General features: G+C 53.0%; 8 protein-coding genes across 8 annotated transcripts; 5 read left to right on the top strand and 3 right to left on the bottom strand.

The window, feature by feature from the left end:
* Positions 1-172: 172 nt before the first annotated feature.
* Positions 173-4073, top strand: B0T26DRAFT_760739 (uncharacterized protein; the record flags this gene model as incomplete). Its single annotated transcript, XM_060446387.1, has 6 exons — positions 173-426; positions 538-571; positions 630-869; positions 1021-1192; positions 1277-3889; positions 3955-4073. Coding segments are annotated over 6 exons (3342 nt in total), but the record flags the coding sequence as incomplete, so codon positions are not given.
* A 90-nt stretch (positions 4074-4163) lies between these two features.
* On the bottom strand, positions 4164-5786 carry B0T26DRAFT_746020 (uncharacterized protein; the record flags this gene model as incomplete). The annotated part of the gene is made up of 4 exons (XM_060444645.1): positions 4164-5138; positions 5211-5279; positions 5386-5665; positions 5728-5786. 4 exons carry the CDS (start codon positions 5784-5786, stop codon positions 4164-4166), a joined length of 1383 nt encoding a protein of 460 aa, XP_060302942.1.
* A 395-nt stretch (positions 5787-6181) lies between these two features.
* B0T26DRAFT_797979 (uncharacterized protein) lies at positions 6182-7650 on the top strand (the record flags this gene model as incomplete). The annotated part of the gene is made up of 6 exons (XM_060446939.1): positions 6182-6282; positions 6381-6519; positions 6706-6762; positions 6837-6905; positions 6989-7216; positions 7321-7650. 6 exons carry the CDS (start codon positions 6182-6184, stop codon positions 7582-7584), a joined length of 858 nt encoding a protein of 285 aa, XP_060302941.1. The 3' UTR covers positions 7585-7650.
* Positions 7651-8701: 1051 nt separating this feature from the next.
* Positions 8702-9970, bottom strand: B0T26DRAFT_605851 (ankyrin repeat-containing domain protein; the record flags this gene model as incomplete). Its single annotated transcript, XM_060435817.1, has 2 exons — positions 8702-9344; positions 9894-9970. Coding segments are annotated over 2 exons (720 nt in total), but the record flags the coding sequence as incomplete, so codon positions are not given.
* Positions 9971-12656: 2686 nt separating this feature from the next.
* Positions 12657-13238, top strand: B0T26DRAFT_631980 (uncharacterized protein; the record flags this gene model as incomplete). Its single annotated transcript, XM_060436406.1, has 2 exons — positions 12657-13033; positions 13091-13238. The coding sequence occupies 2 exons, from the start codon at positions 12657-12659 to the stop codon at positions 13236-13238; spliced, it is 525 nt and encodes a 174-aa protein (XP_060302939.1).
* A 487-nt stretch (positions 13239-13725) lies between these two features.
* B0T26DRAFT_686923 (Alpha/Beta hydrolase protein) lies at positions 13726-15768 on the top strand. The gene has a single exon (XM_060440921.1). The coding sequence runs from the start codon at positions 14118-14120 to the stop codon at positions 15498-15500; it is 1383 nt and encodes a 460-aa protein (XP_060302938.1). The 5' UTR covers positions 13726-14117; the 3' UTR covers positions 15501-15768.
* Positions 15769-17896: 2128 nt separating this feature from the next.
* On the top strand, positions 17897-19187 carry B0T26DRAFT_670395 (14-3-3 domain-containing protein; the record flags this gene model as incomplete). The annotated part of the gene is made up of 5 exons (XM_060439174.1): positions 17897-17908; positions 18089-18096; positions 18198-18551; positions 18666-18753; positions 18831-19187. 5 exons carry the CDS (start codon positions 17897-17899, stop codon positions 19185-19187), a joined length of 819 nt encoding a protein of 272 aa, XP_060302937.1.
* Positions 19188-20967: 1780 nt separating this feature from the next.
* Positions 20968-22868, bottom strand: B0T26DRAFT_50862 (uncharacterized protein). Its single transcript, XM_060435408.1, has 2 exons — positions 22821-22868; positions 20968-22491 (listed from the first exon to the last, which is right to left on the bottom strand). Exon 2 carries the CDS (start codon positions 22441-22443, stop codon positions 21187-21189), a length of 1257 nt encoding a protein of 418 aa, XP_060302936.1. The 5' UTR covers positions 22444-22491; positions 22821-22868; the 3' UTR covers positions 20968-21186.
* Between the last annotated feature and the right edge of the window lie 566 nt (positions 22869-23434).

The following is a 23434-nucleotide window of genomic DNA, read 5'->3' as shown; positions in this document are numbered from 1 at the left end:
ATCAGCATTCACAGCTATTCTTGCTCTATCCTGCGAATGGTGCGGCAAATGCAGTTGTTGAGTAGGTATGCCCGCCCTAGGGGCTTGCACTCCCCCTTTGCGCCCTTGAGTTGCTGATGCCTCGGTAACGATCCACAGTATCGTCCTAGTGGCAGGTCTCGGGGGAGATTACATCGGGACGTGGAGAGCAAGCGACAACACGGTATGGCCTAGAGACCTGCTCCCGGAAAGAATTCCGAACATACGGGTTCTATCCTTTCACTACAATACCACCATTCAGGGCACAACAAGCAGAGCCAAAATTACCGACCACGCAGTTCAGTTGCTCGATGCCTTATTTCTGGACCGCAAGACAGACGTTGAAGTTGAAACTAGGCCCATCATCTTTGTCGGCCACAGCTTGGGCGGCATGCTCATCAAAAAGGTGTGTGGGGAGGTCTACTTGACTCGGAATTAAACGCATCATCTCATGTGGCGACCACATTCTAATAACATAGGTACCCACAAGGCAATTCATGAAGCCCACAAACTTCCGAGATACGCAGGCTTGTGGGACGCAACCCGTGGAGTTGTAGGTCAACAACTGCCCCCTGTTAGAACGGAGATGCGGTGTTGACAACCTAGTCCAGATGTTCTTCGCAACTCCACATCACGGCATGAGCAGTCTGTCGTGGAGAAACTTCGCATCGGCCGTCCTGTGCTTAAATGCACCGTCCCCAGATGTTCCACCGACGAAAAAGATGCTAAACGACCTCGCGCTCAACACCGACACTCTTCTGAGCCTGACTGATGACTTCCGGCCCTTGCAGCAGGAACTTGCGTTTGCAAATTATTATGAAGGCACCAAGATGAAAGGGCCAGGCCGTGTCGTGAGTCTTCAAATTTCCTTCATGCTTCCAGGCCTGGCCTTTTTTCTGTCTCTATTTCTTATTTTCTTGCCACCTTCCACCCTTTTCGAGGTAGATAAACCCCTAGCTAACCACAGAGCCACTGCCTTTGCCTAATTGCGTACCTATATAGTTGGTAGACAAGAGTCACGGATGGATGGATGCCCCAAAGAAACGGGAAATGCTAATGGAAGGCGATCACATTGGGATATGCAGGTTTAGGAAACACAGAAATTATAAGAGCGCCTTTGGTATAGTATCGGGACATATGAAATTCTTGATTGAGCAATCGCCCAAAGCAATTGGTTTGGATCAACCCATCCACTCGCTCTACCTAGTTATCTAGGTACATAGCTACCTTTGGCTGCTGACTATCAGCTTTCCCATAGACCAGATCGACAGGGACGCGAGGATGGCGCTACACTCACTATGTCCCACCGGGTTCCATGGGTATTTCATGGCCAAGAAGCCCACCGAGGGAACTTGTGAGTGGATTAGCGAACGGCACGAGTTCCAAGAATGGCTGGGAGACGAGAACGACAAGCAGATGCTGTGGATCCAAGGGCCACCAGCGTGCGGTAAAACCTACCTTGCGAGGCACATAATCACCGAGCTCGCCCCCGCGGCGAACAAGGAGGTTTCACATTGCTTCCTGAGCGATCTGGTCCCAGGACGCGGGAACATTGCGTCGCTGCTGCGAGCTACACTACACCATGCATTGCGGCGCGAACCCACACTGACCACCGAATTCCTCGTCCCGCCCTTTCTCGAGGCAACCAAAAGCAAGACAGCCCAAGTTGGTGATAATGAGATTTGGACGCGAGAGAGACTCATATCCATGTGGCCCGAGGCTGTGGCTAAGGTCTTGTCCTGCCGTCCATTGACCCTTGTCGTTGATGGATTCGACCAGATGGACACGGGCTGCCAGCAAGATTTTCTTGACTGCCTTGCCATCTGCAGGACCAAGACTGCCCCAGACGACATAAAGCGGCTGCGGTTACTTCTACTCTCATCGTACAAGGACGAAGAGGAGAAGCCAGCACTGGTAGGGCAAGCAGACTTTCAGGTCTACGAAATCACCCCCGAGGACACCTTACCGGACATGGTCAAAACCGTCATGGAAAAACTGGGCACGAGCCATGAAAAGCCGGATGGTGAGAATAAGTCGGAAGTCGAAGCAGTAAGAAAAGAAATCTGCGAGGCCGTCCTACAACATTCCGAAGGCTCGTACCTACAGGCCGCCAAGGCGACAGACGTGCTGACGAGGGATCACAAGACCAACAATGTGGACGTTGCCCGAAACCACCTCGAGCACGTATCACGGGATTATGTGGCTTTCTACAGGCAGATTCTAAATGAGATGCTCGGAAAAGGCGTGAGCCCAATCCTCCTCAAGCACGTCCTGCGGTGGGCTGTTTTCCAGCTAGAAGAGCTGAGGGAGCCCGAGATTTACATTGCTGTGGCCGTAGGCATGGCGATAGACCAGAGCCCAGGACAACGTATCACCGCCCGGAAGCTAGAAAAACTGCAACCAGAGGAGATTAAAACTGCTGTACATACCCACTGTCAACAAGTCGTTGAGCTTGGCGAGGGGAACCTCCAGGTCACTCACTGGGGTGTCAGGGAATGCCTGACGACAAGACACGGCGAACTACTCGACCCGGGGCTGGCTTATATGGGAGAGCGGCCATCTCACGCAGCCCTCGCCAGTATTTGCATTGCCTACCTGACGCTACCATACTTTGGGCGTGCCGGCAGCCCGCCCGAAGGTGAAAGACAGGACCTGTGGAAATCGAAAGTTCGCCGGCGGATCAGGGACTACCCATTCGTCCGGTATGCCTCCCTTAATTGGTTCAAACACCTCAATGTTGCCGAAGGATCCCCGCTACAGGAAAGTTATCAGCAGGTACACGAGGATCAAGAACTGCTGCAAGACAGCTCGACGGAATATGCGAAATGCTGGACCGAGGTCTGGTGGTTCCTAACCAAGGGCGTCGGAGGAGACTTTCCAGAGCAATGTCCTGTGGATTTGGTCGTACAGGCCTGTTGCTGCCCACCTCGCACAGAATCCATCTCATCGCGTGCGACTACACCAGACCCGTTATCCCGCTTAGACTTGAAAAAGGAGGGGGAAAAGGCTCCTATTGAGCAAGTCCGTTTGAAGCAGCTCGGGGCCGACGGGTCTGACGAGTCCGACAAATCCACGTCCGCAGAGGAAGTCGAGCCTACAGATATTGAGTCTGTAGATATCAAGTCTGAGCAAGTCACCTCTGAAGCCGCATCCATGGAAGACGACGACGACTTTGCGGGCGCCGAATTAACGGGAGATATATCGGAAGAAGCCAAGTTTAGAAAAGCCGATTCTGCGGAAACCGAGCCTGAAGGAACCATATCTACGGGAGACAATTCTGAGGCCGTATCAATGGAAGACAATGACAAGTTCGCGGGCGCCAAATCTATTAGAGGTATATCAGAAGAGGCCAAATTTATGAAAACCGGCTCTGCGGAAACCATGTCTACCGGATCTATGGAAGATGACGACGACGAGTCTACAGGGGTCGAACCTACCGAAGCTAAATCCGCGGCCGCCGCATCTCCCGGGGCCGGTTCTGAAAAAGAAGCCGAGCCTATGCAAGACGAGTCTGTGGAAGTCAATCGCGAGCAAGCGGAAGCCGAAATGAGCGAGAACGCCCACAGGAAGATGCTCACGACACCCGCCCAAACTCTAGCAGGGGGGGACGCCCTAATTCAACCCTACCAGCGACTCGAGCCAAGGCCAAGCGAAATCATGTCCGCCGTGGTGGCTGAGCAAGCCCGAGGCCAGCACCTTGGGAGTCACCAAGTGGTTGATGGAAGCAATGCCGGAGACGACCTCAGTCAAGAAAGGAAAGAGGGTCGTGAGATGAACATAAATGGTGGGACGGCAGGAGAAACCTCACCGGCCGCCGGGAAAGTGAAACCCCGGGGCCTCGCCCGTCTAGTTGCTCGAGTCAAGAAACTGGGTACGTGCAGCAGATGTCTAGTAACAATTTCCTCTCTACAGCATCTAACACTCGTATTAATCCAGTTGGCGGCCGAGGTGAAAGAGAAAAATAACAATAGGGGTCATAATAGGGGTACACCCGATAACTGTCGCCAACGGGGATGGGTCGTGGTTTGCTGCCTGCCTATCTACCCAACCGACTCATCCTGTCTTTGTCCTTCCTTTTCAAACTGGCTGCCTCAACTACGGTATGGGCTCGAAACAAAGAGACCTTGGGGAGGAGCCGCCTCGGTCTACTCGCGCCTGGGCAGGCTGAGGAAGCTAAACACCTTCGCACCGATGCCTCGAGCCGCGATCCCGTCTTGGCGAACCCTACCATCCTCTATCATGGGTGGGGATGGGCTGCTACTATGGTTCTTGGGTTCAATGCCGCCGCCCTGTTGTCCCCCAGCCACGTGGTATTTCTTTGTGGTGGTACGCGTCGCAGTGACTTGGATGGTATCCGAAACAAACACCCCTTCTTCTTCTTTCGTAGGATATCGCCGCCGCCCATCGAACGCCTGATCTCCGCTTCCCCGCGGCACCTCTTCGTACCGTTCCTGTCTACTACTGGAAGATATAGTTAGGCCCGCAATGTTATTGGCCGTGGAGCGGGCCACGATCCCTTCATCCGTCGTGACTAGCGCGTCATCAAACATTCGATTTAGTGCCGTTGCTGGCACTTCCGACACTTCTGTCACTCTCGACATCTCTTTCTCTTGCTCTTTGCGAGCAGCCTTCATGCCCCGGGCTGCTGAGAGTTCATCAAGAGCATCAAGGTTGGGTTGGATGATGGTCGCCTTCTCAATATCCTGGCATAGGATTCTGAAATTCCTCAGCCCATGATCCAGATCGTCGTCGCCGTCGGCACTATCCTCAGAGTCGGTGCCATCTTCCTCAGAGCTGCTGTTATCGCCGCTTCTGAACTGACACATAGCGACATGGTTGTCATTGACGGCACGCAGCTTTTCGTGCCCTACGCCTATCTGGGCAGCCGTCGCTTCCACAATAAGCTTGCTGTTAGGTCCCAATGCTCCATTCTCATAGAAATTGGTGATCTCATAGTCGTAGCTGAGTTGGCGGAATTTCGCGTTGATCTCGGAGAGCTCGTGAGAGTCGCGCAACAAGGTATTAGTGATTGCTGCGCGCTTGTCCAACACAGTGTAGGGCTTGGCGATATGATTCCAGTTGTCCTCATGAGTTCCCTGGTTTGGCGTTCCGAAAAACACCTAGAATGGTATGTCAGTCGCGGAATCGTGGTACGCAAGTGGGGGAGAGAAACAAGGCTATTGTCATCTTACAATTAACTCAGTCTTGATGTTTATGCCTGCGTCTCTATAGTCCGGATCGTATTCGGCAAAGTACAGTGCCTAGGTAGGCTCGTTAGTCAGGATGGTGTACGGGCTAGTTGCCTGCCTAGGTAGGTAGGTAGGTAGCCATCAGGAAAGGAATCCAAGACGAGATGTGAGGACCGACCTGCTTGACAATAAGCCCACCCAGGCAGTGCGCGATGAAGACGATAGTCGGCGAATGCCGGCTATCTCGCTCTGACTCGACGTAAGATAGCAGAGTGCGGGCGTTGTCGCGGATGCCAGCGGCCGAATTGTTGCGGTACATGTCGGCATTGTATCCAAAGGAAAACACTCTTCCCTGGGGAAACACCTTTGGCAACCAGTGTTTCGGCCACAAGGTGTTCGAATCCGCGTCTTTCCACGTCTTCAACGGGTGACCATTCACCCCATGGACAAGAACGATGCTAGGGTCCAAATACCAAGTCAGTATTTGGTTTCGTCTCCCAGGAGGCGGAGATGGACGCACTCAATGTTTGGAGTTCCCTCTGGGCTGTACAGTTTCTTGAGAATCACTTTTCTATCCATGTTTTGCGACCGAGCTTGGATGAGAATCAGGAGTAAAGAAAGCTTGTGATGGACTGAAGTTGCCTTTGGGTCGGAATAGGACAATGGGTATCTGATAGAGTAAGTAAGGTATGTAAGTAGGTAGGTAGGTAGGTCGCAAAGGACCTGCACCGGTATTTGAGGTAGAAATGATGGATCAAGTTCCCACTTGGTCGGTCGGGATGAACACCCAACTCTACCCAACTCTACCCAACTCGAACCTCAGCGCGCTTGCCGTGCGCGGTCTAGGTTATAATATCTGGAGTGGCACGGCAAAACACCCTCATTATTGCCAACAGCTTAGAGCTTGAAATCTTCATCCTGCAACGACGCACTGCATCATTTTGATTATTATCTTCTTCTTCTTCCTCTTCAACATGGAGACAACAGACAGCAACAAGGCGAAGCAGGGCGTGGCAGGGCTCTACCTCGTGAAAGACTGTTCTTCGGATGGGAGAAGTGGGCAGTCCTCAATCGAGTGAGTTTGATCCGATTTTACCTGTCATGCCTACCTACCCAGGGCGGGAGTTATATATCTTAGTCTAAGTGTTTCTAATGCCAACTCGGATTAAAAAGCATCGTGGCCATTCACGGCATCAATGGCCACTGTATAAAGTCGTGGGAAGATGCCAAAACCGGGACGTATTGGCTGCGAGATCTATTGCCTGGCAAACTTCCTCACGCCCGCATCATGACCTTTCAATATGATTCCAAGGTGTGGCTCAACACGAGCGCATACGGAGCGGGTGAAATTGCGGACCAACTCTTGTCTTGCCTCACGCGAGACCGTCGCCAAGATGATGTAATGCTATTATCCCCTTCTCCCTCCCCCTTTCGGATTAAGGGGTATCCGTCGTTGCCTAGGCACGCCTAGGCACTTGCTAACTTCCCCTTAAAGCAGAAGGACCGTCCGATCGTGTTCCTCGCCCATAGCTTGGGTGGTATCATCACCAAGAGCGTAAGGCAATACACCAAGCGGCATGAACAGTCTCTCATTGTTTTGAATGGTTATATCTAATGGATTGTCGGTAGATGCTCACCAAGGTGCGAGAAGACAGCCAACTCGGGACAGTTGGCATCTTAAATAACACGAAAGGAATAGTAAGTTTCCGTACCCCCTCCCAATTCCCATGATATCATCCTGTCTCGACGTTTTTTACTCATACAGCTTGAAACCAAAACAGATCTTCTTCGGGACACCCCACAGAGGTTCCAAGAGCGCAAACTGGGCTGCAGTGGTATCAAAGACTACATCTACAACGTTGCTCGGCCAGGACTCCCAGTTGTTGAAATTGCTGGAGCTGCACTCGCCCGATCTGTTGAAGATATCCCAGGACTTCCGAGGTCTAGCGTCCGAGTATGCCATCACCAGCTTCTACGAACAGAACGCACATCGCATGGCCAGAACCCTGGTAGGTTCCGCACGTCCAGTCCCAGTCCCATTCCCGCCCCGACCAACGAGAAAAAAAAAGTATCCATGACTAACAGTTATCGTCTTATTACTTCCGTCTCACAGATTGTGGACAAGATGTCTGCTATCGTGGGGCTAGTACACGAAGACGTCCTGATGCTAGGCGGCGATCACTCGTCAATGTGCAAGTTTGCGAAGGGTGATCCGCGCTTCGACACGGTCTGGTGGTACATCCAAAAGGCTGCAGAGGGTCCACCTGCCGCTCGCCGCGAGGGACGTCGCATACTACGTTTGAGGGCAAGGGCGGAAGAGAAGGAAAGGGCGGAGGAGAAGGCAAAGCGTCAGGCTCCACCCACCCCCAAATCTTGAGAGTTCAAGGCGGAGAACCAGACTTGCAGCCGTTTGGGGAACATGTACTGAGTCGTTTTTTCTTTCTTGTTTCCCCAATTGCCGCCGCTGCCTCTGAAGCAATGGTCCAGCACCCGCCAGTTCAGCCCATCCCAAATAGCAGATTCCTCCGAGCCCAACGCTATGATTCAAGACCAATGGTACGCGAACAAGTCGACCTGGCCGCACTAGGCCAACCATATGAATGTATGCCTTCCATAGCTCGATCATGTTGTTGCAGGGGTTCTGAGCTGGTTAGACAAACTGCAAGCAGGGCATATGTCTCGTCAAGAAGGGTTAGTACCTAATAACCCCACCGTGTCTGCTCTGGTCATTTGTACACTCCAACATTGCGCCCCCATCTGCAAAGAACCGGCCTTTCCTGCCCAAGTGACGGCTGCAGAGATCATCAAGATCTCAGGAACCGTGGGGACCGGATGCCCAAGCTGGGACAAGCGGGATCTGCAACCCGCGTTCGTCCCACTCACGGCTTGTACTACGTAGTTGCACTCTGAAAAATCCCATTGCTAGTAAAGAGGTCTAAAAGTTAAAATAAGAAAAGAAAGAAAGAAAAAAGGCTTATAATGTTCTACAGACTATAGGTTAGAGTTTTCAGTTGCGGATTCTCCAGAGTCTTAGTGGGCCGTTGCTTTAACAGTGGGACAAGCCTTCTGTTAGCCCCTGCGCTAAGAAGGTTTGTTCTTCAGAGTAGTGCGGACCACACATTTCTTCCCCTTGAACTTCTCGACCACTTCACTCCTGTCGGTAAACATGAGAGCACCATATGCGCCGACACTGTCCTTTGACACACATACACAATGTCTCCTAATCGACAAGATAAGGTCATGTATAATACGTGGCGCGAAAAGCCGACTAGTTATGATGATATATTTAAATGTCGCTAGTTGTCATTTTAATTTATTGCCTTGACAATCAATTCCCCTTTCGTCATTATTTCGACCTCCGATTTTCGAGAGCCATCTTTCCCCCCCGCTGTAGCGAATACAGCGTCCTACAGTGACATGAGAACCCTCTTCTCTTTAGCTTTGATCTCAGTTGCATCTCCCCACGTTCCCTCCTTGGTGCCCTTTGCCAATTCGAGCGCACCGAGCAAGAGTTCGACGACGGCGGTGTGGCCGCCGCTCACAGCCGCATCCAACGGAGTCTCTCCCTCGTTGGATCGGATTCTGGGGTCGGCGTACTTGCCAAGGAGGAGACCAACCAACTGGGCGTCGCCGGCAGTTGACGCCGCAAAGAGGGCCGTCAGCCCGCCCTTGTTGTTCTTGTTGTTGACCCACGCTCCGTTTTCAATGAGCCGCTTGACCACTCTGGCATGGCCGCCGTTCGAGGCCAGGTACAGGGCGGAAAACCCATCGGCGTCTAGCTCGTCTATCTCGCCCACGACGGCGATGTCCCGGAGAAGCAGGTTGACAACATGAAGCTGGCCCCCGCTCGCAGCCTGGCAAATGGCGCTCCAGCCGCTGTTTTGCTTGCGGTCGGCTTTCATTTTAGCCCCATCTGTGTGCGCGAGGAGGATCTCGGATGGTTCTCCGTGGTCATTGCTCAGGGCGGCCCTCAGAGGCGACCACCCTTTGGTGTTCTGCTTGCCGTGCTCGATGCCCTCGCAGTTCAGAAGAAGCCCAACCACGGCGGTATGGCCCTCAGATGCGGCAAGGTAAAGAGCAGTGCACCCCTCGGTGTTTGGGTCGTTCAAATACTTCTTAAAGCCGCTATCAAAGGCCCTTTTGGCTTCGTCTCTGATGTGCTTGTCGGCCACTTCCCCGCTAGCTGCAGGGATGGCCGTCACCGCCTCCATGGCTTTTTTGGCGGCGTCCATGGCAGAATCACCGGCTGTCTTGGCGGTGCTGGCGGCAGTAGAGGCCTTGATGACCAGTGACGCTAGGTCCCCATCAGGAGAGTCGTCAGCAGGATTTGCAGCTACGACGTCAGTCTGGGCGGTCTGGACTTTGGCTTTGGTGTCACTAAGATGCGTGTTATCCCCGTCAGCTTTTCCTACGGCGGCGGTGACGACGTTTAAAACTTCGACGGCGAGGTTGGCGGCTTTTCCGGCGGCCTTAGCAGCTTGATCGGCTTTTATGACCTCGTCTCTGGCCCTGTTTTCCTCGTCGACGCTGCCGTTTTGTTGAAATGCAGTATGCTGAGTCTTAGCGGCGTCAGCTGCTGTAGTGGCTTTCTTGGCTTCATCGATGGCCTGTTGAGCAGTGGTGATGGCATGTTGAGCCGTGGCGGCGGCGCTGCCTTTGTCAGTTTCGTTGGCGGCGTTTCGAAACTCGTCTCTCTTCCTCTTGATCAGGAGCTCGACCAAGGCAGCAAAGCCGCCGGCTGCGGCGGAACGCAACACCACGGCGTCGTTGAAGACGTCGTTACTTGCCATCTCCAGGGCTGGAGCTGCTTCTGCGAGACAGCTGCGTATGTTTAAAGGGGGGCCGACCAAGGTACCAAGGTATCTGGGCACTCTGCCGAGAACAGGGAACAAGGAGAATTCAAAACAGGAAATGCCGATGGGTGTCCGATCCTAAAGTAGGCCCGGGGCGGAGAAGCCGGCTCGAGGAAGTCCAGGACCAGTCAAGTTAGACAAACACTCAATGACTAGACGCGGGGAAGATAGGCAGATAAGGTATGTACCTGTTCATCAATGTACATGATAGTCCAAGTCAACATAAGAAATATGCCTCCCCATGTCAACAAATCAAAAAGCGAGTGGGACTTCCGAGCCTGGCGACAAAAATATCTGGACCCAGAATCTACACAGAAATCATTAACCGCCAGTTAACGTACAAGAGGTGGTGGGGGGCAGACTCGACTCGGGTGATTCCAATAGGTTTGCCGTTATTCATGAAATTTTGAGTAGCTCGCCGCCATTGGAGCCACGCATCACTTGCCTTGAAGAGATTCGGTGGTTGGTAGGTGCTGGGGTTCTGGATTATCATCTACATGTGCGTATTATTAGGTATTCCAAGCGGCCAGAATTTCTCGAAGAAATGAGCTAGTACGGCACGGCAAATACATCGTAGAGAGACGTCGTTCTCCTGACGGCAAGTTCCGAACATGGTGCCAAGGATTCTTTCTGTTCTCTACTCGACTGGTTCAACTGGTGACAACACTGAACACGATCATATCTATATTCCTGTGAGGTATTTTGTGCCTTGTGGTTTGGCCCCAAAGACAACTCGTCCCGTGGTGTCATATAACCAACACGTATGCTAATATGGAGAAGACAGCCAAGAGAAGAATCCTTGGGAGATATTAGAGAGTGACGAGTTGCGTGGGCTGGAGTATGGATTTTGTACGAATATTAGAGCTAGGTTTAACATCAATGTTCATTCCAGAAATGTCATGTACAATATAGTATATCCGGGTGATATCGACATGTCATTCCTCGGCCAGCGATGTACGACATGATTCCTCCCTGCTCATGCATATGTCAGGGGCCAATACTCACAAATAATCACCCTCGGATAGGTAGTGATGTCGAAGAATGCACCTTTATTAATATGTAAAAGAGAGCAAAGAAGCCAGTCAAAGGATTCTAGAGTCTACTTTCCCATCTATTCCAAGTCGAGACTCTAAGATCCAAGTCGCCGCCAACAGCCAATCGTGTGCTGTGTTCGCATACCTAAAATAATTAGCCTCCAGAGGCGCAGCTCTAATTTTCGATCGTATTCTGTGCATGCCTACATACACGTGAGTTTTCAGATGAGCTGGCGGTCGTAGAACGGTTGAACTGTTAAACGGTTGAACGGTTGAACGGTTGAACGGTTTCTTTTTGCTGCGACGTCTCGCAGCGGCACCCAAATACCCGTCACCTTACCAAATTGTATTTTTTTTTCATCCGTATACCAAAGCAGAGGGATCTGCGAGCTGGCCGGGAGAAGAACAACCACCGGTGTCAGATGAAACGATTCTCGTGTTCTTCTGTCAAGTCGTGCAGGTTTGTTACGGCCAGTTGTCGAAATCTCAAGTCGTCCGAGATTAACCGGCAAGTTTCCCTACGCCGGTTTTGCCGTTTCACCAGCAAGCTCCATGCTGTCCTGCGTTTGTTTTAATTTTAACTTGGTGTGACTCGTGTAGCTTGCCACTTGCTTTGGACCTGTTGTGGATAGGGGCCCAAAATCGCACATAGTTGGACCGGTTGCTAGCGGACGCATAGCAGCTCTCCATGTCCAGGCCCCCACGTCCACGTACCGGCGATCGTCGAGCGCGCACTAGGTAGGCAGTCGTTGGATGGGAGAATGACATCACGGGGTATTGTTCAGTTGCTACGACATTTCCGAACAAACTTCCATACGTTGATACTGTCAGGAATGACTTTGTGTCCAAGTCAGGGGTCGCCCGGATCTCGTGCTATATTTGGAACACCAGAGCACATTTTGAGAGGGAAAACACGGAAATGGGGCTGTTCGCAGGAAGAGGATTGGCAGTCTTGCCTGGTAAGTGCATCCATGTATGCTTTTAGCGAGCTTCCTGAAACAGATGAGGGATGGACGGTAGGAGGTTTGGTTGGTGTGGTTGGTGTTCAATGAACAGCGGAAGGAGCCGTCCCCTTTCTAGCTCTGACCAGTCTCGCTCAATACGCCCCCAAGTGAATGGGAAGCAGCAGCGACCCTTCATCTGGTTCGGATGATTGCGGCCAGATCTGCAGACCCCCCTGCCCAGTCGGCGGGCCTGCAGATCGGGTTTCCGGCTGGTGGGTATGCCAATGAAGAAGAATCGTGTCATTGGATTTCCGGACTGAATCGATCTGCAAGGTACGGAAGACACGGGCGGCTGTGTCTAGGATAGAGGCTCAACATCCATTCCCCCATTTAAATGTTAAAGCCGATTCCAGGAATACCTGCTCTACTGCTACGGTACCATCTGCCAGTTTGCGCTTTCCCACCTTCCAATTCGAGTGCCGTTCCAAGTTAGTTTCCTTAAGAACTTAACCGACCTATACCATCGAAGCATCTCACCTGCGCGTCTCTCAAGTATTCCAACAACCCACCACATTTATTCGCACCCGACAGCTGCGTGCCTTAGCTGCAGCCCTCAAAATGCTGATTCTCAGCCTGGTGTCGGCGCTTGCCGTTTCCCTGCCTTTCGCGGCAGCCAAGCCGGCTTACAAAATTCCTGCGATCATGTCGAAGCTGGTTCAGGAGGACGACACCTGCATCATGCCTGAGGGTTTCCGCATCCAGAAGTTCCGCATCTGGTCTCCTCAAGCAGGCAGCAACCGCTCGGTGAATATAAACTTCGAGTACACGGACGACAGCACTAGCATCAACACTTGCTGTCACCTCAACCAGTCATCGGCCAGCGTTGGCCCGCCCGGGCTTACTCCTCGATATGCCTGCAACAATGACACCGTACAATTCATCTGGCAGAACGGCACCATGACCGTGGTTGAGAAGGCGTGCCCGCAGACTAGCTCGTGAGTTCCAAGAATGTACTAAATCTACAGAATTTGACTGACGTTGGCAAATGCTAGGCATTTCGAGGCTGCTGGCAGTGTGACGCTTAATCTCACTTGCACTAATACCCTCTTCAACTCGACTGCCGGGGCTGGTTCGAGCTGCGTATCCACCAAGGACCCGATCGAAGCTATCTTTACCAGCCTCGAGCCCACGCCACAGTAAAAATGGGAAAAGGGGAAGAGGAATACACTAGGTATCGAAAGAGAATAGGGCAAAGAAGGCTGCTAGGTGGTGGCTTATTTTGCGGCGGTTGGACCCAATTTTGGCCAAGAGGATGAACCCCCCAGACACTTATGGAAGACTCCAGGAGTGTACCACAGTCGATGGCGGGGGCGGCCCTTGATGAAATCAACAGAACTGTCATGTCCATGGCGAGACATATCAGACCACAAATACTTCAGAGCTATATAGAAGCTACATCATCACTGATGGAAGAAAAAAAAAGTAATAATCTTTTGTTGCATTGCCGTCTTCACCCCCTTGCCTGGCCTGGGATTGCGGGGTGTTGCGTTTGTGGCGCTTGATCCCTGTCTTTCACGCGGACACTGCGTTCCGGTTGGTGCCCGGACTTGCAGTGGGTGCCCAGGCCCAACCAGGCTTGGGCTTGGTTTTATTAACCGCCACCTGACCCCATCCAACTTTCACAAAAAGCCTCATCAGATTAACGCTTCCTTCATTGACGTCTTTTGAGTTGCTCCATCCCGCCGGTTCATATCATATTTTCGTTCAGAGGCTCAAGTCCTGGAAGCCTGCGTTGCAGCATCGGCACAATAATCCAACTTGAACATATTCATTGGTTTGGCTGAGCGCAGCGCGGCGCCAACCCTGGGTTTCGTTTCCTCGTTGCCTATTCGACAGAGGCAAAGCAACTAAACTGGTCACGAGGCATGACCCGGTGACTTGCAACTATGGCTGATGGTTTCAATTACACTCCTACTCTATAGAGCGGCCCTGTAGGAGGTTGAATCTGGCCATATTTATCTTGCCGAAAATTCGAGCTTCATTAAAGCATCACCTATCTATTTCTCCTTATCTTCAAGGATGCGGCTAAAGAACCCGCTCACCCTTTTACTGCTTCTCATAGGCAACAGTGCTTTGGGGACGGCCGATGCAAACCCACTTGCCGCAGTTACAGATACAGAACAGCGGCAGCGGCAGCAACCACTCGACAAGTCCCGTAGCCATGGCTATGGCAGCGCCTCATCGCCGTCCACGGGGAGCGGCGTGTCGGTGCCCTTCTTTGCCTCGCTGGAGCGTATGGCACGCCTAGTCGACATCACGTACTGCGTTGGCACAATCTCAGGCTTGTCGCCGCCCTTTTTGTGCGCGTCGCGGTGCAAAGACTTCCCCACGCTGCGCCTGGTGCGAACGTGGAACACGGGTGTGCTCATGAGCGACAGCTGCGGGTACATCGCGGTGGATAGAGGCAGCAAGGCTGCTTCTGCCGATGATGTCACTACTGAGGAAACCAAGGGTGGCAGCCTGTTGACAGAAACGACCGCGCCGGTGGACGATGTTGACTCCCCGGCCATTGTAGTGGCATTCCGCGGCACCTACAGTCTCACCAACACCATCATCGACCTGAGCACCGTCCCACAGGAGTATGTGCCGTATCCGGCGCCAGATGGCGATGGCGACGGAGACGATGACAGCGATGGCGCCGGAAAGGCTCACAAGTGCAGTAACTGCACCGTGCACATGGGCTTTATGGCCTCCTGGCGCAGCGCGCGTGAAGTGGTCCTCCCAGCTCTGAAGGAGGCCCGCGAGAAGCACCCGGGCTATCCAGTGCACCTGGTGGGACATAGCCTAGGCGGTGCGGTGGCGGCGCTGGCGGCGCTTGAACTGCGGCTAAGCTTGGGCTGGACCGACGTTACGGTCACGACGTTTGGTGAGCCGCGCATCGGCAACCAGGGACTGGTGGACTACCTCGACGAAGCGTTTGGCCTGAAAAGAGACGGCGATGAAGACGATGACGACGATGAGGCAGCAGAAACCCTTCCTTACCGCCGCATCACGCACGTCAACGACCCCGTACCGCTGTTGCCGCTGACTGAATGGGGCTTTCGATCCCACGCCGGCGAGGTGTTTATCGCCAAGGCAGATCTACCTCCCGACCCAGCTGATCTGCAAGTTTGCCGCGGAGACGAGGATCCGGCCTGCACAGGTGGCGAGGAGAAGGGCGACTGGCTGGATTGGGTTCTAGGTCTCATGCGGGGCGACGAGAAGCCGGTCGACGTTGTCCGTTGGGCTGCTAAGCTCGGCGTTGTCCCGGCGCGGCTCAAGCTCTGGCAGCTGTTCTTTGCGCATCGGGACTACTTTTGGCGGCTGGGCCTTTGCGTCCCCGGCGGTGATCCGGCCGATTGGGGGCGTGGGAAATACAACTTTAATGTTTCTTCTGCTTGGGACGACAGCGATGATCTATAGTCTTTTTTGGGATTTTTTGGAGTCGTTTTTGGAGTATTTTCTTGTAAACGGCGTGAGGCAAGGTAAAATTAGGGAAATCGCCCTTACTCATGGCAGTGGTGGCGTCTGGATTTAAGGAGGAGGCGTTAATGCCTACATGATCAATTCGTTGTTTTTGGGGCAATGAGACTAACTAGGCTGTATGCGATGTATAGATTAAAGTTAGCCGCGAAAAAAAAGCCAATACTCGGCGGAAGTACGAAGCACAAGTCCAACACGAAAGGTTCTCGGATCCGGCTGACTGCCTACAACCGGCGCATCACATGCCGGCCGCTCCGCTCCACACACCCGAACTTTGAACGGCCTGGGGTCGTCAAGGTTCGGCACAACCATAGATTTACTACCCGATGACACGTACACGGAGAAGACTCACGCCGTGCCGTGGTGCCAAACTCAATTGGCCGGCAACTAGGCTGTATAGCAAGTGGACATAATAGACTTAATAATAATATCGATAATAATATTGGTTGTTGCAGACTTTGTCATGTTTCCGCGCTCGCCTACAACAGAGTACGAAGACAAGGTGAAGACAAGGCAAAGACTAGGATGTCTACATCGTCTATCTTATTGTAGTACCTAAGCTATGTACTTGTACTATGTACCTATTTTTCTTCTTTGATTTCTTTTATTCTTTCTTTCTTTCTTTCACATCACGCGACTGCTTAATGGCTCAGGACTACTGAAGTACGTGCCTACGGTTATGTGTGTGACTTCGTCGTCTCACGCCCCCCCCAACACAAGTCGCGTGACTCCTTGGCTGTTGACAGTCGAGGAGGGAAAGCACGGATCCACCGCCCACTAATGGCCTGTTGTTATCCGCACCCCTAGCTAACCAGGTAGGTAAAATCTGAATTCAAGGCTGGCGTCGACGTTATCAGGGTGTGGTGCACGCGGGACACCGTAAGTGCCAGCTGAGCCAGACGGATCAGAACAAGGCCTGCCCAGGTTGCTTTCCTTGTCGCGGCAGAGCAAGGCAGCAGACGAAAGGCAACAGAAATGAGGGGTAAAAAGGGACAAGAATGCCTCGTGGTTTTCTAGCCGCTTCCATGGACCCAAAAAGATTTCCCTCTTGCACTCCTCTCCTTCTAGGGGGTGAGAACTAGAAGGGAGATGAGTGCGTTGTACAAAAAAAATTGCCCCACCACGAATAGAAATGGAAATGACCTTTTTTGTTGTTTGGACGGCCCCACCTTCCCAGCTCTAGACACCTTCAGCAATGCGAATGCTATCAACGCAGGGGCTAGCGGCTGGGAACATTTCCTTAGGTAGAGGCAAATAAGCAGAGTACGTAGGCCTTTAATGGCCTGGGCACGAGACCCTCCAGATACGGGTGCCCACGCGGGCCGGACCATGATAAGAGCAACGGCGGCTGGCCGATTCAATCAGATGGAGGGGCTCTGTTGTGTGAGTCAGGAAAAAAAACACCAGACTATGAGAATAACGGCACCACACATCCTTGGAAACAGGGCGAGAGTGCGGACAGAGCGCATTCGTAGAACTGCTCAGCCCTGTATCCGTACTTCCAAGAAACGAGACGGCAGAACAAGGCAACGCAAACTAGAGGTAAACAATTTGCATCAGAGAGCCCGAGATGTGCTGCGTGGGTAAACCCGCGTCTTCGGCATGGCAGAGACGGCTATATAAGAAGGAACCAAGAGGAAAAGAGTCGTGGGCTTTCGTGGGTAGAATTTTGGCATATACAATTAGGGGAGGGGATCGCGCTTCCGGGAAATCCGGTCCATGCCATTTTGCAGTGTGTTCATGGCTACAGAGGCATATTTTGTCTTTGCCGAGTTGAACAGTCGGATATCTTGTCTCATCTTGGGCACGTCAACAAATGCTAGAACGAGCCTCTGTTCAGCTTGCCAGGCTTGGCTTGGGGCCGGTTGGAGACCAGTGAATTCGTGTGTGGAACCAGGGAGGCGGAGAGATTGTGGGCGCAGAAGAGCGCTGGAGATGCGCAGGAGGCCCCAGGGGTGAAAAGCAGCTGTTAGTTCTGTACCAACAGTTTGCAGGCATGTGGGGTTCCAAAAAAGGTCACTTGCTATCGCTCCAAGCATTCTGATTCGTCGACTTTCCCCTCCCCAAGAAAAAAACACAGGGCCCCCCAGTTTGGCTTGGGCCCCGCTAGACCTACCTGAGGGGAAGTCGTCTGTGGCCCTTTCCAAACGTCCTTTCCGCACTCAACACATCGATCGACCTTGAACCTGCCCGTCCACCTAGTCACAAAGCACTCCCAAAACAATCAGCTCTCACCGCGACATCCTGCTTCCGCGATTTCTACATTCCATTCCTGCCGCTATACCCCCATCCAACAGGCAGCTTTGCCCATATCTCCGCAATACAAGATCTGAAAAATGGCGAACGAGGTTAGTTGGCACACCGTTTCTTGCTGAAGTCGCCTGTTCCATATCTCCCCTCTTCCTGGGACACAGCCTCTTCCCCTCCCTCAGGGCCGTGATAGCATCATGGGGGGTCGCCCAACCTTGTGTATCCCCCTCGCACCTCTGTGGAGAATTTGGTTGCTAATAGTTGTGATTGTTTTGTAGCGCGAGAGGTGTGTTTTTTTACCCTCGGACCTGACCTGCATGCAGCACGGGTGGTGTTGACCCCGCCGTCGACGGTATCAAGGCTAACAAGAAGGTAATAAAACTACAGCAAGACTTTCCTCGCCCGCCTCTGCGAGCAAGCTGAGCGTTACGATGAGATGGTCACATTTATGAAGGAGGTTGCCAAGCTGGGCGGTGAGCTTACTGTCGATGAGCGCAACCTGTTGTCAGTGGCGTACAAGAACGTGGTCGGCACCCGCCGGGCCAGCTGGCGCATCATCTCCTCCATTGAGCAGAAGGAGGAGTCCAAGGGCTCCGATAAGCACGTCGCCACCATCCGCGGCTACCGCAACAAGATCGAGAGCGAGCTGGAGAAGGTCTGCCAAGACGTGCTCGATGTCCTGGATGAGTCTCTCATTCCCAACGCCGCCACAGGCGAGTCCAAGGTCTTCTACCACAAGATGTATGCTTGCTTGCCCCTCCCCACCCCCTTTCCCAAACGCTCTTGGCCTCTCTTACGAGCCCATAACTGCGCGGCCCCATCTTTCGTTACATCTGACAAATTTGTCGCGTGCAGGAAGGGCGATTACCACCGATACCTCGCCGAGTTCGCGTCGGGCGAGAAGCGTAAGGTTGCCGCCACTGCCGCCCACGAGGCTTACAAGGTAATGAACACCAACCACCACGTACAGTCATATTTTCGCTGCGCCAGTCTGCTAACATGTGCGTGTCATGTCTGCAGAGCGCTACCGATGTTGCTCAGACCGAGTTGACTCCTACGCACCCCATCCGTCTGGGTCTGGCGCTCAACTTCTCCGTCTTTTACTACGAGATTCTCAACTCCCCTGACCGTGCATGCCATCTTGCTAAGCAGGCTTTTGATGATGCGATTGCCGAGCTTGATTCTCTCTCCGAGGAGTCTTACCGCGACAGCACGCTTATCATGCAGTTGCTCCGGGATAACTTGACACTCTGGACCTCGTCTGACAGCGGTGAGCCCGAGGCTGCTCCTGCCGACGCCCCCAAGGCCGATGACAAGGCCCCAAAGAAGGAGGATGAATCCGAGGCCGACGCACCCGCGCCTGCTCCCGAGTCGTAAGCGGCGTCCTGGTCTGGATTCTCTCCCGCTATCGCGCAGTCTCGGAGGATCGAGGCTCGCGGCCCAGGAGGCTTTTATCGTCACGACTGGACTTGTGTTGCTCTACTCTGAACCTTAGTTAAATGGGGTCTGGGCTTTGTTGTTGGTGTAAGCGACCGGATGGTGGATGTGCAGTATCGCACGTTAGTCATGGCAAGGATGGGATTACGCTAGGGAGTTGGTTGACGTTGGGGAACTGAAAATGCAGGGCATGGTTTGCACTTTCTATTTTTTGCTTTTCTTTTATCGCTATTCCCTCGGACTCGTTCTCAGATGGTAAGGGGGGGATATCTACAAGAAATCGTTTCCCGCCTGGCGAGGCGCAATACCACACTCCAAAGCCTAGCACTGTTGCCCCTCTTGTGCCCCCTTTTCCCCCTTGCCGATGCAAGCATCCCTCTTCTACTACACCCTCGGATTCTTAGCCCTGTTGGGAGGTGTCCATGTTGTTCATGTTATCTATCTTGCCTTTACCTTTTTTGTGGCACTCTTCTGATTGTTCTGTTGTTACCCTCTATTAGCGTGAATATGACCTGTCATACCTAGTCTGTCGATAGCCAGGCTGGGTTGACGATACAGCGTCACTACCCATGTTGCTGCAAGCATCTGTGAAGCTTCTCTTGCGACAGTGATTGATTCCAAGGGTAACAACAATAATGAGACGTTGCCTCGAAGAGGTTATCAGAGCGAAACCGAAACGGAGGGTTCGATGCCTTGACAGAACTACTTAGAAACCTACGTAGCAATCTGCCCTCAAAATCGAGATATCGAAGTCCTAGAATTTAAAAGACGCCTTGTGAACTATATACAATGTCGAGGAGGAGCTAAAATTACGATGTAATAGATTCGCAGGTGCAGCGAATACAAAACACACAAGACTGTCGAGCAAATCTCGGACAAATCACCAAAGAAAGTCTAACTATCAACCATTCGCTCGGCAGATCGATATGCGTTGTATTTTGAAGGGTCCCTCTCCCGCTTGCTTCGCTGGTGACACATATAAGTAGGTAGGTATATATCTGAGACTGAGATATAGGACGGCTCCGACTCTGCAAGTCCACCGCTGGTGATAAGCCCAACACAAGCGCTGCTTCTACCTTGGCTGGCATATAAACACATGTCTGTCTTCCTGTATCGTTTCCCTCCGCTGTTTTCATACACAAAAATGCAATGCTTGCTAACGGCACACGCTTTGCCACTGGTGTGCCCCGCGCTACTAGGTATTAAATTTTGGCTGATGAATTAATGCGCTTCTTCGTCTTCGAAGACGAACAGCAGCTAATATCGTGCTGCAGCTAAAAATATTCTCTCTTTCTCATGGTGTTCCATCGCAGCCATGCCGTTCGCCAGTGTTAAACCGCAATAGCCGCAATGGCGCCGGCCACGTCGCAATAGCCTTGCTCCAGTCGATCCAATCAAAATCCGTGGCCAAGTCAACCAGACAAAGCTCTAGTCGCTTGCTGGAAGCACGAGTCCCGAGCTTATGCTGAGGCCCGCGCAGGATGCAGTCCCAGTCGAGCATAGGAACGTTCGCCTAAGAGCCGGCACTGGAACTGGGACTGAGACCATCATCTTCAAGTTGTCCTTCGTGCATTCCACCTCTAATCCTGTGGCCTCTGCTTTCTTGTAATGGGCCGTCGACACCGCCATCTCTTGACAATGCCGTCCTAGGAGTGCCTCTCTTAGTAGGCAAGGAGGCGGAAGCAGCCGTTCTAGGAGTTGACGGTGTGCTATCAAATCGCCTCATTATCTCCCTTAGCCAAGAATTTGAGGTTGTGGGTCGATTTAGGCCTAGAATAAAAGGAGTTTGGTTGTCTAGAGGTGCTGCCTCGTCGTCGGTCATACGGTAGACAGGCTGCTTCGGGATGGGATGTTGGATGCGGAGAATTCTCAGCACAAACCGGACACACCACCAGTACAGGGACCGCAGCCACCTGCAGAGACGTCTCGCTTGTGATCTCTATTCACTGGGGCGCCCCGAACGCTGAAGGAGTAATGCCGCGCGCTGAAGACGTGACATGCTCTTCGATATGCCCGCATCTCCACGGGGATTGTCCGAATTGCTGGAAGCGCCAAATCCGGAATTGCCATATGGAGTGGCCTCTTGCGCGGGCGACACGCCTTGCCCTGGACTAGGCACATGTGTGAAATCTAAGCTATTCGAATTTTGGCCCAGCGGTGAAACGACAAGGCCAGTGGAGCTTTGCTGCTGTCCACTTGATGCCTGCCTCAGCGGTTCTACGCGCGCCGCTGGCGCCCGTTCCGGCGGATTTCCGTCCCCGGCAGGTTTTTTTTGGCTGCTGTTCTTCCAGCCGGGTTTCACACGTCGAAACAGATCTCCCATCTTCCTGCCAAGACCGCGGCCGGGCCGCAACGCAGCGGAATCATCCACCTTGTCACCTGTTGGTGCGCTTAAAGTCCCGCCGAGAGCCGGCGGGGGCAATCTGTTGCAGTTGCGACAAACATCTAGCTCGGGATCTGAGACCGAGAGAGAGTTCCTGTCTGATGTTGGCAGAGTGCCCTTAGAGAACATGTCCCGAACGCCACTACTTTTTGTATTGCCGTTCTTGCCATCACTGCCGGCTGGACCCTCGTTGTTTTCCCCGATAGTGTTTGTTGTATCTGAGCACGCGCAGTATGTTCCTTCGCCGAGCGAACTGACCTCGTCGCTCCAGCCACGGATCCACTCCGCCCTTTTACCGTGGTTCCTACTAGGCAGGAGCTGGGATCTTGTAGCCTGCCATTCACCGTCATTGGCAACAGTCGACGAGGGTCCTGAACGCTGTGGTTTCTGTGGTCGTTCGGGTTGTTCCGGCTTGTTTGCATCATACCCCCCGGGAGCTGGAGGCGCGGCATCGGCAGCAGTAACGTCGGGAGTGGGTAGAGGCATCGGCTGCGCATTGGCTGTGGTGAAAGTAGTTTGGGGGCTTATCGGCGCCAATCCATCATAGGGGTTCTGGGTGTTGGGTTCTGGGAATTCGGTGCTCCGTTGTTGGGCTAGGTACTCGGACAGCGCCAGAGGTGGTACTGAAGGGTGATGCGTTGTTGCCGAGAGCAGTTTGCCAACGGGAGCGGCTTTTTCGTCCAGGTCGTCTGCTCTGGAGGAGTGATACATGGTCTCCGGGAAATGGGGTGCAGGAGGGGAAAAGCTAAGGTTTATATACGTCCTAGTGGCTCTGACGTAGTGGTATTTTGGTATGATTGCGGCGGATACCATTCAAGGTTTCGTTCCGCCGCCGACGACAGCAGGTCCCTCCGCCCTCACCTCCGAGGCAAGGCCCTGTCCGGAGTGGGTGTAATTCTGCACCTCCAATGAATGGAAGTTGCAGGAGAAAATAATATATATGAACCGGGATTCTTCTCGACGGCCACTAGGTAACCCTGGGATGGCAGGGGGGAGAGCAACCCCAGGAAACGGATGATTGGAGCAAGGATGATTGGGTTAGGCGATTGGTTTTGCTGCTAATCTCGTTCGCGTTGGAGATCTTGGTGGTCTAGGAGGGCAACGGATCCTAAGGACTGATGCGAACAGTCGTGTGACCGATGGGCAAGAGCAAGCAGCCTCGGGGCCTTCCTGGGAAGAGGGAGCCTCACTTAGTTGCGGCCATCCCCCCCAAGGCAGCAAACAAGCGGCAAGGCTGGTTGCTTCCAGGTCGGAGGTAGAGTTTTGGAGGCCCTCTTGACCTAGGCGCTCGGCCAGGCCGCTTCGTGACCTCGTCAAGGAAGGCGGAAGGGGTTCATGGACCTCACTTTCCGTAGCAGAAGTATCCGTACTAGGAGCTCGAGGGAGGGAGGCGCAACCGAGTCCGTAGGGTATCAGCCGCCATTGCCGGTCCTCGAGGACCAAGACGGCTTCGTGCCGAGGTTGGTACTCAACAGGATGGAAATTAAAAGAGAATGGATCAAAGGGCGGCAGTTTGGCGCGCTGGGGTTGATGGCAAGATCAAAGGGCACGGGAAGAAAACGGAGAAGGGCATGAAAAGAGGTCAAGAAGTAGCAGCAGCAGCAGAAGCGTGTCGGAAAGCGCACCCACAAGCCTCATCGCGTTAGGTTATAATGGATGCCAGGGCGACCCCGACTATTATTAGTGAACTAATAACTAACTCAACTCGCGCGTTGCAGATCAGTTTGTTCGTCTGGCTCCCGCAAGGGAGAAAAAAAAGTCAGCCAGGGGGTTTGGTTTTTTGGTAAGCTAACCGATGAGTTGA

The sequence above is a fragment of the Lasiosphaeria miniovina genome (genome assembly GCF_030549165.1).
Source record: "Lasiosphaeria miniovina strain SMH2392-1A chromosome Unknown B0T26scaffold_1, whole genome shotgun sequence".
Lineage (NCBI taxonomy): Eukaryota > Fungi > Ascomycota > Sordariomycetes > Sordariales > Lasiosphaeriaceae > Lasiosphaeria > Lasiosphaeria miniovina.
The sequence above is the reverse complement of the archived record's forward strand: the minus strand, read 5'-3'. Positions and strand labels throughout refer to the sequence as shown.

Bases quoted from the DNA above. Each gene is read 5' to 3' on its own strand.
- B0T26DRAFT_686923 (XM_060440921.1), top strand. From the start codon at position 14,118: ATGCGGCTAAAGAACCCGCTCACCCTTTTACTGCTTCTCATAGGCAAC.
- B0T26DRAFT_50862 (XM_060435408.1), bottom strand. From the start codon at position 22,443: ATGGTATCCGCCGCAATCATACCAAAATACCACTACGTCAGAGCCACT.